Raw genomic sequence first — 14,977 nt, forward strand, 5'->3', positions numbered from 1 at the left:
TAAGCCAGGCTCCTGGTTATCAAAGGAACTATGAGACCAATAGCTAAGTACTCCAAAAAAACAAAACAAAACAAACAACAAAGAAAATCCCACAAAATCAGTGCTTATACCTAGTGATCCTACATAGTAGGAAAACACTTTCAAATTGCTGAAAGAAAATAAACAGCAGATTTATTTTATGAGGCACTATAACACTGACTCTAACCCAAAATTATTGGTAAGGGCAGGAGAGTTGGTAGGTAGGAATCCTGGTCAATACCACACAAGTCAAAGAAAGAGTGAATGACAGCAGCAGCTCAAGGGAATGTGAACAGTTCGGCTTGAGGAGGACCAGAGAAAACACCCCAAGGGAGTCTTTCTGAATTCTGAAGGAACCATCTAAGTTTGCCAGGTGGGTAGAAAAGTAGTGAAAGCAACAAGATGAGAAACAAAGCAGGTCCACAAAGCTGGGTAATGGGCCCAGTTTCAGCCATGCTAAGTTTGAGGGGCTTTGGGCCTTCTGGTGACTACATGGGCACAGCAGCCTGGGACATTCAGAGACAAACATTTAAGAGTTATTGTTTTAAGTGGGCAAACTCAGGGCAGGCAAGGATAAATTTATTGACACTACATAAAGTAGGGAAAAAAAAAAAGAATGATAAGAAATAAACCTAACAGACACCAACAGAAAAGGACAGAGGCCACTAAGCTAAGGTGAAAGCCGAGTGAGGTGAAGGCACAGGCTAGAAGAAGGTCATATACACTTCAGTCATCAGACAGAAAGACCTGCTCTAGTGTCAAAATGTTCCTATGCTTCAAATATTAGCTCTACATGAAAAAATAAAAATTAAAAAAATTATCAGATGCATAATTCCAATTTAGGCTTATTTCACTAATCATAAAGAACCTTGGTTCTTAGTTCTGTATTGGATATATCTGCATACATATGTCTAGGGCTGTAAAACAAACCTTTCTAGGGCTTTAGCTTCTGTATGTCCATCATACATTCTTCTTCCTGGGCTCTGAAGTTCATTCTAGTCTTTACAGCTAAACAATCCTGACCTAGACTGCTCAAGAGCAAATTTCATATATATTAAAGTTCTTGATATTAGCTGCCACTGACAACAATGCAAGATGTGCTTAATAGTGTTTAACAAGACACAAACAAGGAGATGATAGGTGATAAGTTACTTCAAAAACCAATTCGACCTTAACTTTTCTTCTAATTGGTCATGATAACATAGAATTTAAATGTAAAAAGTTGATAGTTTTCAGTAGTTTTTGGTTGGGTCTTGTTAAGATTTTAATTTAGAGAGATGTTCAGCACAGTGTTTCTCATTCTAAAAGCTGAATTTAGACCAGGCCCCTGTAATCCCAGGCTGAAGGAAATCAGTTGAGTCCATGTGTTTGAGGCCAAACAGAAGGGATGAGGATGTGGGAACAAAACTGAATTAAATAAGTAGCTCTAAACATATATATGTGTGATCCTTGACTAATAGGATGTTCTTCCTCAGCTCAATTGCTCTCATGTAAAAAATATTTCCTATATATCAAAATACATCTCAAATCATAAAGCATGGTTAAGCACAAGCATAAATTAGAATCTCCCAATGAGCAGACACAAGAGCATGTGATACCTTCTTCTTCTTCAGTAATTTCCTGCTGGCATCTGCCTTCATAGCAGTAATTTCAGGAACGATTCTTCTCCCGTAAGGTGAGGGCATCGTCTCCTCCAGCTGAAGTTTCTTTACCTTAGGTTTGCCAACTTTACCTTTTATTGCTTTTCCAGACATTCCTGCCAGAATATCTTCTCGTTCTTGTGCTTCTACTTTCTGAAATATGGTTAAAGGGGAAGGGGATACATAAACATTTTACAGAAACAATCACTATTGCATAAGAACCTGAAATAAATTATTCACATGTTAAGAAACAAAATTTTCTTTTTAGCTGATCTAATCTGAGTTGAAATAACAGGGAAAAAAAAAAAACAAGAAAAAACTTTTAGGTCAGAAGACCTGAGTTTTAATCCCAATTCATATATGTAGCTTCTTACTCATAATAATGGTAATTAGTGACCTAGGTGGTTCTTTATAGTCCTATGAGACTACAGTATGGGACCACTGCTGACCTCGCATCATTAGAAACCTGGCAAATCACAGACAAAGACAGTTGTGTTAAAAAGTATGAAGTGGGGCTGGAGAGAGTGTTCAGCTATAAATAACATTTGTTGTTCCTACAGAGAACATGGGCTCAGTTCGCAGCACTCACATGGTAGGTCATGCCCGTATTTAACTCAAATTTCAGGGGATTCCAGGCCCTCTCAGGACCTCTTCAGGCACCAGGCACACATATGGTACACAGACATACATGCAGAAAAAACCCATATGCATACTAAAGCAAAAATAAATAAATCTTTAAAAATTAAATATGAAGTTATTCTTTTCATTACAGTAATTATTATATGATTCACAATTTTAAAGTAAGAAAGTAAGGGGGGAAAGTCTCAATACAGTGTGGAGAGATGGCTCAGAAGTTAAGAGCACTGGCTGTTCTTCTAGAGTTCCTGAGTTCAATTCCCAGCAACCACATGGTGGCTCATCATCTGTAATGAATCTGATTCCCTCTTCTGGTGTATAGGAAAACAGAACACTCATATACATAATATAACTAAATAAATAAATCCTTTTTTAAAATCCCAGTACATTGAATTTATTTATCAAAATAAATGTACATTAACTACAATGTGACAGATTCTAAATTCTACAAAATTATTCTAATACGTAACACATTGGGATAGATGCAAGGGAAAGTGATAGTTCTTGAAGTTTAAATAGATTTTGTTTAATAAAAGTTATCAAATAGATTGGAACCCAATGCTGATACTTCTACTTACTAGTTCTATACTCCTAATAAGTAACAGACAGTTGGCAGGGTACCTGCCATGGGGCAGGCTTTAGAAAAGTCCTATCATATCTGTTTTAGGGAAGATGAAAAAGGCCAAGATGGATAACTATTTTTAATCATACCAATAGAACTCCTTTCTAGGCAAGTCCCTCCACTCTCTAGGCTCTGAGTCCTTATCTGTTTTATAGTAACGACGACTTCTCTTATTTGAGAAGTACATGCAATGCAGTGCCAGCATACAGGATTGTAGGGTTATGAAATTTAAGTCTAAATATTTTTAGTTATTAAAAAAACCTGCATCATGGGGATGGAAAGATGGTTCACTGGCTAAGAGCACTTGTTGCTCTGGGGAGGGCCCAGGTTCCACTGCTATCACACAGAAGGCTGTTCATAAACACCCGAAGCTCCAGTTCCAGGGGACCTCACACCCTCTTCTGAACCAAGCATGCATACAGTACACACACATGCATGCAGCTAAAACACTCAAGACACATAAAATAAATAAATCTAAAAAAATTTAAACTTTAAAATTTAAGAATTTATTTTTGCTCATGTGTATGTGTCTGTGTGATACTTCACTGTATATGGGAGCCTATGGAGGCCAGAGATGGTGATAGGGGACATAGGAGAACTGTCTAACATGAATCAAAAGAAGTGATTTGGAATCCTCTGGAAAAGAAGTGAGTGCTCTTAATTGCTGAGCCGTTTCTCTAAGTCCCCATATCTAGAATTTCATTTGTTTGAATATTGCTAATTATCAAAGAGTAAAGTGACAAATTAAAAGCAAAACGCAACACTTGGGGGACCTGAGATTGCTTTGAATGGTAAATTTCATCTCTAGAATCTGTACTACACCAAAGTAAGCACAAAATGAGGATGTTTTACTTTTCTAGTCAATGATCAAATTTAAAGCAACATCAGAACTGGAATAACAGTAATCAAAAACCATTGTTTTCTTTTTAGTATATGTTTGTTCATCTTTAATATGATGGAACCTAGCTAGAGTCTCACTCATGCTAAAGCCAAGTGCTATACCACTGAGCATATCCACAATATAATATTAATTTTTTAGCATATAAGTTAGCAGAAATAAAATATCCCTCTATTTTTAAAATATCTATTTAATGAATTAAGTCAATATATACTATGGTACTTAAAAGATCAAAAAAGGTACCTGAAGCAACAGCACAAAAAAGTTTAAAAAATTCTATCAAGTAAGTAATATAACACACTTGTTCACACTTATTCCTACAGATTCTAATTATAACACAAGTCATAGACAGGAAAATTAAATAATGAAACAATAATACTAACATAATTAAGAATCTGAAATAATGAAGTAACTAAAAAGTAGGATCATGCAATAGTACTGGCTGTTTACCTTTGATACTCAAAAATCAGACATTCACTCTGCTGCCATTAATTTAATTTTAGTACCTTAAGAGACAATTTTAAAAGGTTTACATTTTAAATATTTTCTCCACTTTTACTTTTTAAATTAGAATTCCACTAACATAAAACATTGAAATTTCTTACAATCTAAAGGAAGTCAAAATACCATATTAAATCATATCTATATATCGGCCTTACCTCTTTTCAGAAAAAAAATCAATAGCCTAGTCAGAAGTCAGATAAGAAACTTAAACCAATAGAAAGCATTATAATATGATTTATTACAAAATGAACTCCATAATATTTATATCCATCTACACTAGAGAGAGTTTTTCCTTATAACTTGATCACAACTTGGAGTATAAATACACTAATATAAAGTTAAAGAAAAATTCTGATCTCTTCTTCACCTTTTAGCTAAGATCAAGTGTAGGAAAATTCTGATGTAATTCAAATTAAAAAAGAATTTCATTATTATCTCAAAAACATTATTCTTCCAAATATATTTTATTCATTTTAAAAATTGTTTATTTATTTAGCAGGACTGGGGATTGAATTTAAGCCTTGCACATTCTAGGCCAATGCCCTGAGCTATATCCCCAGCCTGAAATATATATTGAATAGAAATTTAACATACATCCAGTTCTTCAACAAATGCTGCTAAATCTTCTTTCCACAGATCTGAAGGAGATTTCCTTTTGAGATCATTAACCTCTCGCCCCTACAATTAAAAAAAGAAAGTAGTACAGTTTAACATTTAATAGTTTTTAAATGTGTAAAGGATAAATCAAAATACTTTGTTTTGGAAAAAAGAAAATCAAAGATATGGATAACACTGAAATAGTTCCAAATTATTTAACCCACAAAAGTTCATACTTTTGTATCTCTCTGTTTAATGAGTTCTTCAACTTTTTCTTTAGTAAGAGACCATAGAGACATATTTAAAATATAATTAAAATCAGGGCCTGAAGGAGTTCCTGAGTCAGAGGAACTATCATCATGTTGGTTTTGTGTGTCTTCCTCTTCTGTTGCCTGTTAAAAATAATAAATTTTATATTAAAGTCCATTATAATACCAAGTCAGCATTTTTAATTTCACTGAATATCAGACTTAAATGCTACACTGTTAGTGCAACACCTTCAGGGTCATAGGAGTTATTTAACAATACCATCAAGATGGTCTATAAATCCTATTTCCTATGTTTTAAAAGCACTTAAGATTTTAAAATATACAATAAAATTTTCAGAAGGAATAGTATATGCTATCCTGATTTACTCCAGAACTTAATGTAAAGTTAATTGCTTTCCTAAGTCCCGAAGTGAAAAGATATTGTATCTTAAAATATTTGAGTAAAAGTTTTGTCACTGCATATTGTCCTACTTTTATACTGATCAGTAAATGAACATGAAACCACTAAATAAATCACTTACAAAAATGTTTTAATAGTTGTAAAAAGATACATAATAAGCTATATTTGCTCACTAAAGATTAATTTTAATAAAAATCCCCTATTAACATAGGGATTATTCAAATGGGAACTCAGAAAATAAGCTAAAGACTAAGGTGATGATTTAAGATAGAGAGATTTTTCTGAAGTTTCACTCAGGAAAACAATTGCAATTTAGGAAAGCTTCTTAGGCTAATACTATGTTTCAAATTACAATAAACTCAATAAAAATAATTTTAGGTGGCATTGTCTTCAAAGTTTTTAAGACAAAGACATAAAAAAATTAAACTAAGGTTGTCATTAAAAATGACAAAGATACTCTAACAAACAAAAGCTTAAAAACAAAACAGGTTTACAATTAAAACCATTGAAGGAAAATAATGTATACCTACAAAGATAGGTCTGAGTGTACTTTAGAAATAAAATCATAAAATTTGGAAGTACAAATCAAGATACCTCATGACAAATGAAACTATAAACTCAATTAACAGTTTATAGATGAACAGCTGATAGATGATTAATTAAGTCCTAGAAAATGTATAATAGACTGTTCGACAATTTTTTTAAAAAATCCTCAGTAAACAGTGTATTGCTGTGGAACTACACAGCATCTGGGTAATTTGCCCACAATAACCAGATACTAGAGCACAGTACAGTTCGGCCTAAAACTCATACTTCAGAAGTTCATTTCATCTAGGTTTCATGATACCAGAAACATTATTAGGGAGCAGTCTAAGAGTGTGTGTGTTTGTGTGTGTGCGCGCACGCCTACTAACAATATATAACTAAGGGCACTTTTAGACATCGAGAAAAAGTGAACTTTCCCATGTTGAATGATAGATTTTGCAGTATAAGAAATAATCTTTTATGTAGCTGTTTTTTAAATTCTATTTCTCTTTACCAAAACTCTAGAGGCTCTGGTAAGAACCACTCCTTTTGGTACCTGAACTCCTTACTCCCTTCCAGTGTACACTTAGCAACAATGTTGCAAAACCTTCCATAGTCTTAATTCAAGTACTGAAAGCAAGCTAGCTTTTATGCGTGAATTCTGCTTCCACCAGAAGGGCATTCTGAAACCAAGATACCCTTATATTTTAAAACTGAGTGAGCACTGAATTCACTAACTTATTAGGCAGTTTTTAAAAATATAATTTAAACCAACAATGACATAGAAGTTCAAGAAGGATATAAAGCACAATTTGGAGTTCAGCAATACACTAAATCACAGCTAGATGAAAAGAATGTGCTCCATTCATAGTATAAAAACTGTTCATCTTGTCCTGTCCTGCTTCATTAAAAAAAGTAAATAAGCCTATTGTCTTGATATTACATAATTTGTTTTAATTTTACTCACTTTAACATAGTGACTTCAAAACTGAGAAGAGCTTAATGTGAATAAAAGCAGTATTTTGATAGATTGATAAAAAATATAAAAACCTATGGTTGAGAACTCTAAACTGCAAGGAAATTTAACATATCAGTTCACAGAATATCACACAACTTTAACTCTTTTAAACACTGTTAACATTACTATCTTATATACACAAATTTATTTCAGAGTCTAAAAATATTAATCATTGCTTTTTTTTTAAACTTTTTAACATTTCTGTTCTCAGTCACAATGTTGTTCTGCCTTTTTAAAAAATGCCTTTTTATCATCACAATATTAAGAAATTAACACTTGAGGGGACTCTTAAGGTTTAAATGCTTCATTCATTGAGTTAATACAACTATTATCTGAAATGGACAACTTAATTATAGTGTTACAATTCTGGACCAAAAGTTTCAACACAGACAAAGCACATGCTTAGTGTTAGTGACTACAACAAAGACCTGTTGTCTCTCATCTTTCCAGCCCCAACCACAATTAGACCAAGCAAATGGTGACAAGATGCCACACTGTCATCACAGACTGGACAATGGAATGATTTTAAGGGCTACCAGTCTGGATCTCATAGAAACCACCATGACAAATTAAACTTCTTAATGGCAGACTCAAAGAAAAGATCAAGGAGACTGAGCTACCTTCTCAACTATGAAGTCATTTCTAAAGGCCCTGGGGGCGATGTGTGTATTGTGGTGGATGTGCACTGTAAATCCCTGGACTGTGCCTGCTCTGTGGGTTAGCAGAAGCCTTCAGTCTCCAAAGAGCCAGCTTAGCACCTTTATCAGTTCTAAATTCAAACTTCTAGTGTTGGGGATTTTGTTTGTTTTGGAAGTTGCTTTCAGAGCTTCTCTGAGTGTCTTTTTCTGCAAGTGATTACCTTTTCTTGTGCTTCTTTCCACGCTTTCACTGGGTCAGATTCATAACCTCTCTGGACTAACATTTGAATCAAATCTTTCTTTGACCTATTCTCTATGTGAGGGAAAAATAAAATTAGGATCAAGAAAAGAGATCAATTTGTATTTGCTTATATTCTACTGATAAAAATGTCTTCTATTAATAAAGACTTTCCATTTTAACTACTGCTCAAATCTTTAAAGGTTATGCCTTACCTATAGTAATTTTCCCTTGTATTTTCTCTAAAATGAAGCGGGCTTGATTATTAAGCTTGGTAGACTCTGCTCCCAACATTCCTACAAGCCATTCCTTCCGTAAGCCATAATAACTTAATCGTAAATCAAAGAATTCTTTCAGAATATCTTGCACAGTTTCATATTTCTTCAGACATCCCATATGATCAAAGAGTACCTACGTAAATACAAAGTTTTTTCTTTAAATTCAATAAATTTGTACTGACATTTTAACTTATATATTATATACAGTACTGAAAATAACTCTAAGATGAATATACACTACCCCTGAAGCCCACTGAAACAAATCAAAATTATTAAAAACATTTCTATAAATATTTTTTAGTGACATGAATTTGATTAATACAATTATCAAAAATAGTAAAGTTTAAAAATAGTAAAAATTTGGGGAGTAAAAAAAAATTTTAAGCATTTCTTAGTGGGCTAGAGTAATGGTTCAGTGGTGGTTAAAAGTGTATACGCTCTTGCAGAAGACCTGAGTTGGATGCCCATCACCCAGAAGAACAAAATTAATCTCTGGATTTTTTAGCATTCAAGTTTATTGCTGTCAATCTTGTTATGATTATTCAATGCATGACCATTTAAGAAAGATTAATTAATATATTACCATGGAATTGCAAGTAAGAGTAGTTTGAAGTTTGAAAACTTTATGTAGTCCAGCAGCTTCTGCTTGTGCAAGTTTCTCTTCTGTCATTTTCACCACAAATTTCACAGTTGTATCTGTATGATACTCTTTGTAATCAGAAATTAGTGCTGGTGTTTTATCTGTTCCATTAAGCATAGGTTCTAGGACCTGCTCCTTGTACACCTACAAAACATTTAAAAGGACAGTAAGTGTTTTTACAATACACTATCATGCTATCATCAGTCACATAACCTTTAAGAAACCCTCACTTTCTATAAGGGCAAAAAGGAAAATATTATCTTTGTTGTTTCTGTTCATCATAACAAAGGTATTACATGAGGATATGCTTGATGGTGAGGAAAGATCTACAAGGTCATGGCTCTCGTTCTGATCTACTTAGACTCCAAAGGGTACCACAAATCTACAGGCATAAGGAAAATGACATTTGCAAGACCTAGTAGAGAGGCATACCACTTAGATTTATAGCAACTAACACTGATGTGAATTTACTGAACATATTTTATATAGGTCTACAATATTTCTCTTTCTATACCTTTTGTTTTCATAACAAACACAAAGATACAATCTCATCTTTAAAAACAAATAAAAAGAAGCATCATTTAATGCAGTGGTTCTCAATCTTCTTAATGCTGGGGTAATCCCACCTATAAAATTATTTTGTTTCTACTTCGTAACTCTAATTTTGCTACTATTATGAATTATAATATAAATATGTATTTTCTGATGGTCTTAGTCAAGCCCTATGAAAGGATCATTCAAGCCCCAAAGGAGCCATGACCCATAGGTTGAAAACCACTGACCTAAACTAAAACATACTATTTTTTACATATATTTAAAAACTTGAAAATTCACAACAAAAACTCAAATACAAGGATAAAAAGTAAATACAAAATCAAACCCTATACATACATAGAACAAACAATTAGGTGGATTACTTGTTCCACAAAGAATAAAGCAAATGCCCTGCTCACTCAGTTATACTAACCTGTGTCCAAGTTCTAACTGGAAGTTCTGTAATCTCTACTGTATTTCTGTCGACCACAAAAATCTCACCACTGACAGCATACTGGTTCTGACCAAGTTCCTGGATGGTGCCTTTGAAGTTTTTATAGTTGGGAAGCTGCAGGGGAAACAGAGTTAACCTGAGTTTGCCTTTGCTCTTGAGTGACAGTACCCCTCTAAGTAGCCCTCACCACATGGTCTTCTGATATAGCAGGTTAATATGACTGAAACTAAACTACTCATCCTCACTTGTTACTCATTAAGCACTGTGATTTTGAACTCATAGTTAATCTAATCTGAACACCTAATTGTCTCAACATTTTTCAGTCTTCCTAGATTCTCTTTTTCAGTCTATTGCCCCAAATTGCTTCCATGTTAGCTTAATATCCTTTAAATTCAAACTCCTTTTGATTTTCATGGAATGCCTTGTAGAGTTTGTCTGATTCCAACTGAAATTTCTAATTTTTTCTAATGATTTTTTTCCCTGTAAAACCACTATTTTTCTCCCATGTTGTCTGATGATTCTGAATCTTACACTATCTATTATCATCTAATTAGTTTGAATGTTCCCCAAGGTTTCATATGAACATGTAATTACCATTGTAAGAAATCTGAGTGTGGTTTTTACAATTAAGGCTTTTGGTGAAAAGTTAGAATTAGGGAAAGGTGGAGACCCATGACTGAATCCTAGTATCTATGTAAGAAGAGAGGCCAGAAAGATAGTTGTGTGTACACACACACACACACACACACACACACACACTTACTTCTTGTTTCTCACCTAAGCCTGTGCTGCCAGAGGACTCTGCCAGCATGAAAAGCCAACACTAGATGAAGCCTCCAGAATTATGAAGTAAAATGAGCCTCTTTCCCTCAAAAAAGGAGCCTGTCTCAGATATTTCATTGTAATAACAAAAAAAGACTATCTATGATCTCTGACACATACTCAGCTCCCCACTTTATTTAACAATATGAACTTACTCATCCTCAAATCACAACAGAGTATTTCCTCTTCTAAAATCTGTATGTACTCTTGCCACTAAGAAGTTCAATATATATCACAGGACATTCTGTGCATACTGAATACCTTTGATCACTGTAAATTTCAACCCCTAATATCTTCTCTTGACAAGACATTAACTTTGGAAAACAAAGGCATAACTCTTAAAGTCACTTCTTCATACAGGGCCATGTGATAGTAGGCATATAGGAAGCATATACTAACACAATACACTAGCTCATCATTCTCAAATGTATCTAAAACTGTTTAAGTAAAATACTATCCCAGAAATTATTTGGAGCTTGGAAACTTAGTAAGTAAGACTGTTTGCTGCATATGCATGTAGGACCTAAGTTCAAATCCCCAGTTTCACAAGGCATAGCTACATATACCAGTTATCCCAGCAAAGGGAGGAAGAAGCAGGCAGATACCAGGATCTCACTGGCTGGCCATCTTAGCTGAAATAACCAGCTTCCAGTTTTGTGAGACACCTGGTCCCAAAGCAGCAAGACAGTGAAAGGGTAAGGCACTCAATACCCTCTTCTGGCTTCTATAGTATACAGGTAAGTATATATCATATATGCCATGATACAGACATTTTTCACAGCTTGATACTTTAGTACAAAAACAAAGCTACATATGAGTGTAACAAGACTATAGTTCAGAGATTTTGAAGACTGAGGTATAAGGTATTTTAAAATTTCAGTTTCTCCCCATAAAAACTTATCCCCAGACCTATTTATATCTCTCAGGTAAGCAAACATGAATTGATATCCTAATAGGATCCTGTCTATAACAGCTTTAAAATAAAAAGACTGTTATTTTTCTAAGTGGAATAAACCTTGTTCTTTATTCATTATTATTTAAATAAACAACATAAGCCATAAACACTCACCATGGGATGAGGGTCCAAACCATCTAGCATCCTCCTGACATTGTTCACAATTTCTCTAGCATCATAGTTGGGCAGTTTACAAGCCCATCCAGTCCCAATGCCTTCAGCACCATTAATCAAAACCATGGGGATTATGGGAATATACCACTCGGGCTCTACACGTTGATTATCATCATAAAGGAACTTAAGCAAGTTATCATCTACAGCTGGGAAAAGTAGTCTTGCCAGAGAGCTAACGAAAGGAAACAGAAGAATATTTCTCTGAGAAATGAAATAAGAACTTATTTTGACCACATATAATAAAATTCACCTAACAGTACAAAAGACATATTTTTCTCAAGCACAAGTCATAATATAAAGAGTTCTTATTAACTTAGATATTTACTTACTTTCTTAAGTGCTTTAATATTGTTAAATAACTTTGTAAGAAGTGCCAATCATTCTGAGTAAAATATCTAACCCATTTTCAGCCAAAAGAATAAAATTAAGTGCAAAAATGTGTATATTTATTAGTACTGATTTTTATCAGGAATATATAAAAATTAAGGCTAAAAGACTTTATGTTGCTTATGATCAAATAATTTAAAATACTCACCCTGAGTATAATAACTAAACGATCATCTCTAGAGCTCCACTATTACAACTCTACTAAACTTTCATTTGATATAAGAAACTTCGAATTGAACTTTATGCCAATAAGTTACAAAATTATTTACCTTAACATTGTGAAAATATAACGAGGGCTTGCAGCATCTTTGCCACCATGAAGCCGAGTTCCAAACTGACCAATGGGCTGAAGCAAGTTAATGTTGTTACTGCCCACAAAATTTTGAGCCAAATTCACAATAGTCATCATCAACGCTTGCTACAGAATGGGAAAAACATCAGAATAGAAGATTAATAGCGTAAGTTTAGTTTTTTTTTTTTTGGAACAATGCCTCAATATGTATTATAGTCTAAACTCTAAATTCTATTGCATTTTCAAAGACCTCATAAAACTATTATAAATAATTATCATTTGACATGCCAATAATTACAATTCTTAGTTGACTCCATTCTTTTTTTTTAATTAATTATTTATTTATTCACTTTACATCTTCACTGTAGCCCCCTTCCTTCCTCTCCTCCTGGTCCCACCCTCCCTCTCTCTCTTCCCTCATCCTCCCTCCAGTTCCAACCCACCCCAGAATATCAGGACTGAGTATCCTTTTCCTCTTTGGCCTGGAGAGGCACTCTTGCCAGGGGAAGTGATCAAATAGCAGGCAACAGAGTCCATATCAAAAAACAGCCCCGCTCCTCTTACTAGGGAACCCATATGAAGCCTAAGCTGCCCATTGGCTACATCTGTGTAGGGAGCCTAGGTCCAGTCCATGCATGGTCCTTGGCTGGTGCTTCAGTCTCCACAAGGCTCTCTGGGCCCTAGTTAGTTGGCGCTCTTGGTCTTCTTGTGGAGCTACTGTCATCTACAGGTCCTTCTATCCTTCCCCCGACTCTTCCACAAGACTCCCTGCTATGGACACTTTGCTTGTTCCCTCCTGAAATCATGGCATCTTTTCCTTTGTTATTGATGTGTGTATTTGTGTTTGTGCATGTGCGTGTGCGTGTGTGGGTGCCTAAATATATAAATGCAGCCTACTCAGACTGTGTAATGTATAGTGTTCCTTATATGTATATGATTTCGGGGCTAGCCACATAGTGCTGGATAACAACTAAGAGTCATATAACTAGAAAAATTATTTCTCACTCTCTCAACATTCACAAGGTTTTTTTGTTTGTTTGTTTGCTTGCTTTGTTTTGGGGGGGTTGATGGTTATTCTTTGTTTTCAACTGAAATTACTCTGAAATTAACTAAATCCCAAGTGGCTGGGTATACCTATAGGGGGGGGGGCTTGAGAGAATAAATGAAGAGAGGAAATATATAATTATATTTAAGCTATATAGCTATATAATATATATATTAACCCAAAGCCCACTGTCCCATCTCTCATGCTGCAGCATCCACCTGTGCATATACTTGTATTCATTTTATATTTTGAAAATTTTATAAAAACGAAGAGATACTGTATTTTTATATTATGTGCAACATAATGCACTACAATACATGTATTTACGGAATGAAAAGGGGAGGAAAAGGCTCCATGTGCTCTGCCCAATGTTTGGAGGAAGGAAAATACCAATCCACCCACAAAAACATCTACCCAAAATTTACCCTGCCTACGAGACAGGAAGAGATAAAGTTAAAGACGAGACTGAGGGAATGTGCAGCCAGTGCCTGGCCCAACCTGAGGACCACCTTGTGGGAGAGAGCTGGCCCCAGACAGTATTAACAATCTGCTAGGCTTGCAGATGGAAGCCTAGCATAGCTGGCCTCTGAGAGACTCTACCTAGCAACGATCAAAAAAGTTGACTCCATCTTAATGCTTACTTCTCCGTGATGGTAAGCAGACATCTCAGCAACAGATCCAGCCAGCTGTGCAACTTTTACTTCACGTTTATCATTCCTCTTGAAACAGGTAAATAAAACTTTTCGTTGGCCTGGTTTGAAGCCTATTTTTAAAAAGAGCAACCTCCTTTTAAAATACTTTTAAAGCCACTTTTAAAATATTGTTATTGCATGAATTTCAAGTCTCGCTTTCTTTCTCCAGATCACCTTCATGACTAAGCTCTGACAGGTCATGTAACCTATACTGATCTTCCATAAAGTGTGTTAACCAATCTTCTCTGTCATTTATATATGTTATAAATAAGATACTTCATAATATCAGCTCTCTTAGTGGCAACACTACATGTTTGGGAGAGGAAAAAAAAAGACATTTATAGTTCCAAAAGAATACCAATTAAAGATCTTCTAGACTTAAAGAACTGTCAAGAAGTGGTATACTTTTTCCACTAGAGTCTCTATTCTATGTGACTTATGCCAGCAGTAACATAATTATTAGCAACAAACAGCTTGATAGTTTTTATTAGTGGATCTGTAGTCAGGCAACCGCTTACAAACGTTGACTGTAGTAGTTAAGAACCTATGGTAATCTGGATACTCATGCCATGTGAATAATCAAATTACTAAGCCAGTTTCAGTGTCCTAGAAGTAACTAATATAACTTTTCTAATAACCTCAGTCCTAAGATTATATGAGATTATGTGCTGCCTTGACCTCCTTGTTTGAGACACAGCAAT

The 14,977-nt window shown here is 34.6% G+C and overlaps 1 protein-coding gene across 2 annotated transcripts in view; it reads right to left on the bottom strand.

Moving 5' to 3' along the window:
• Positions 1–14,977, bottom strand: part of TOP2B (DNA topoisomerase II beta) — a 64,004-nt gene that overhangs the window by 11,946 nt on the left and 37,081 nt on the right. For both annotated transcript variants that reach the window (XM_084795052.1, XM_084795051.1), the window contains exons 19-28: positions 14,226–14,347; positions 12,517–12,665; positions 11,801–12,032; positions 9,889–10,023; positions 8,865–9,065; positions 8,219–8,414; positions 7,987–8,078; positions 5,152–5,307; positions 4,913–4,996; positions 1,617–1,811 (exon numbers count right to left, since the gene is read on the bottom strand). In XM_084795052.1, coding sequence (XP_084651178.1) covers positions 1,617–1,811; positions 4,913–4,996; positions 5,152–5,307; positions 7,987–8,078; positions 8,219–8,414; positions 8,865–9,065; positions 9,889–10,023; positions 11,801–12,032; positions 12,517–12,665; positions 14,226–14,347 — 1,562 coding nt within the window. The remainder of the gene's footprint in view (positions 1–1,616; positions 1,812–4,912; positions 4,997–5,151; positions 5,308–7,986; positions 8,079–8,218; positions 8,415–8,864; positions 9,066–9,888; positions 10,024–11,800; positions 12,033–12,516; positions 12,666–14,225; positions 14,348–14,977) is intronic.

This window comes from Acomys minous (assembly GCF_964271855.1).
Source record: "Acomys minous genome assembly, chromosome: 9".
NCBI lineage: Eukaryota > Metazoa > Chordata > Mammalia > Rodentia > Muridae > Acomys > Acomys minous.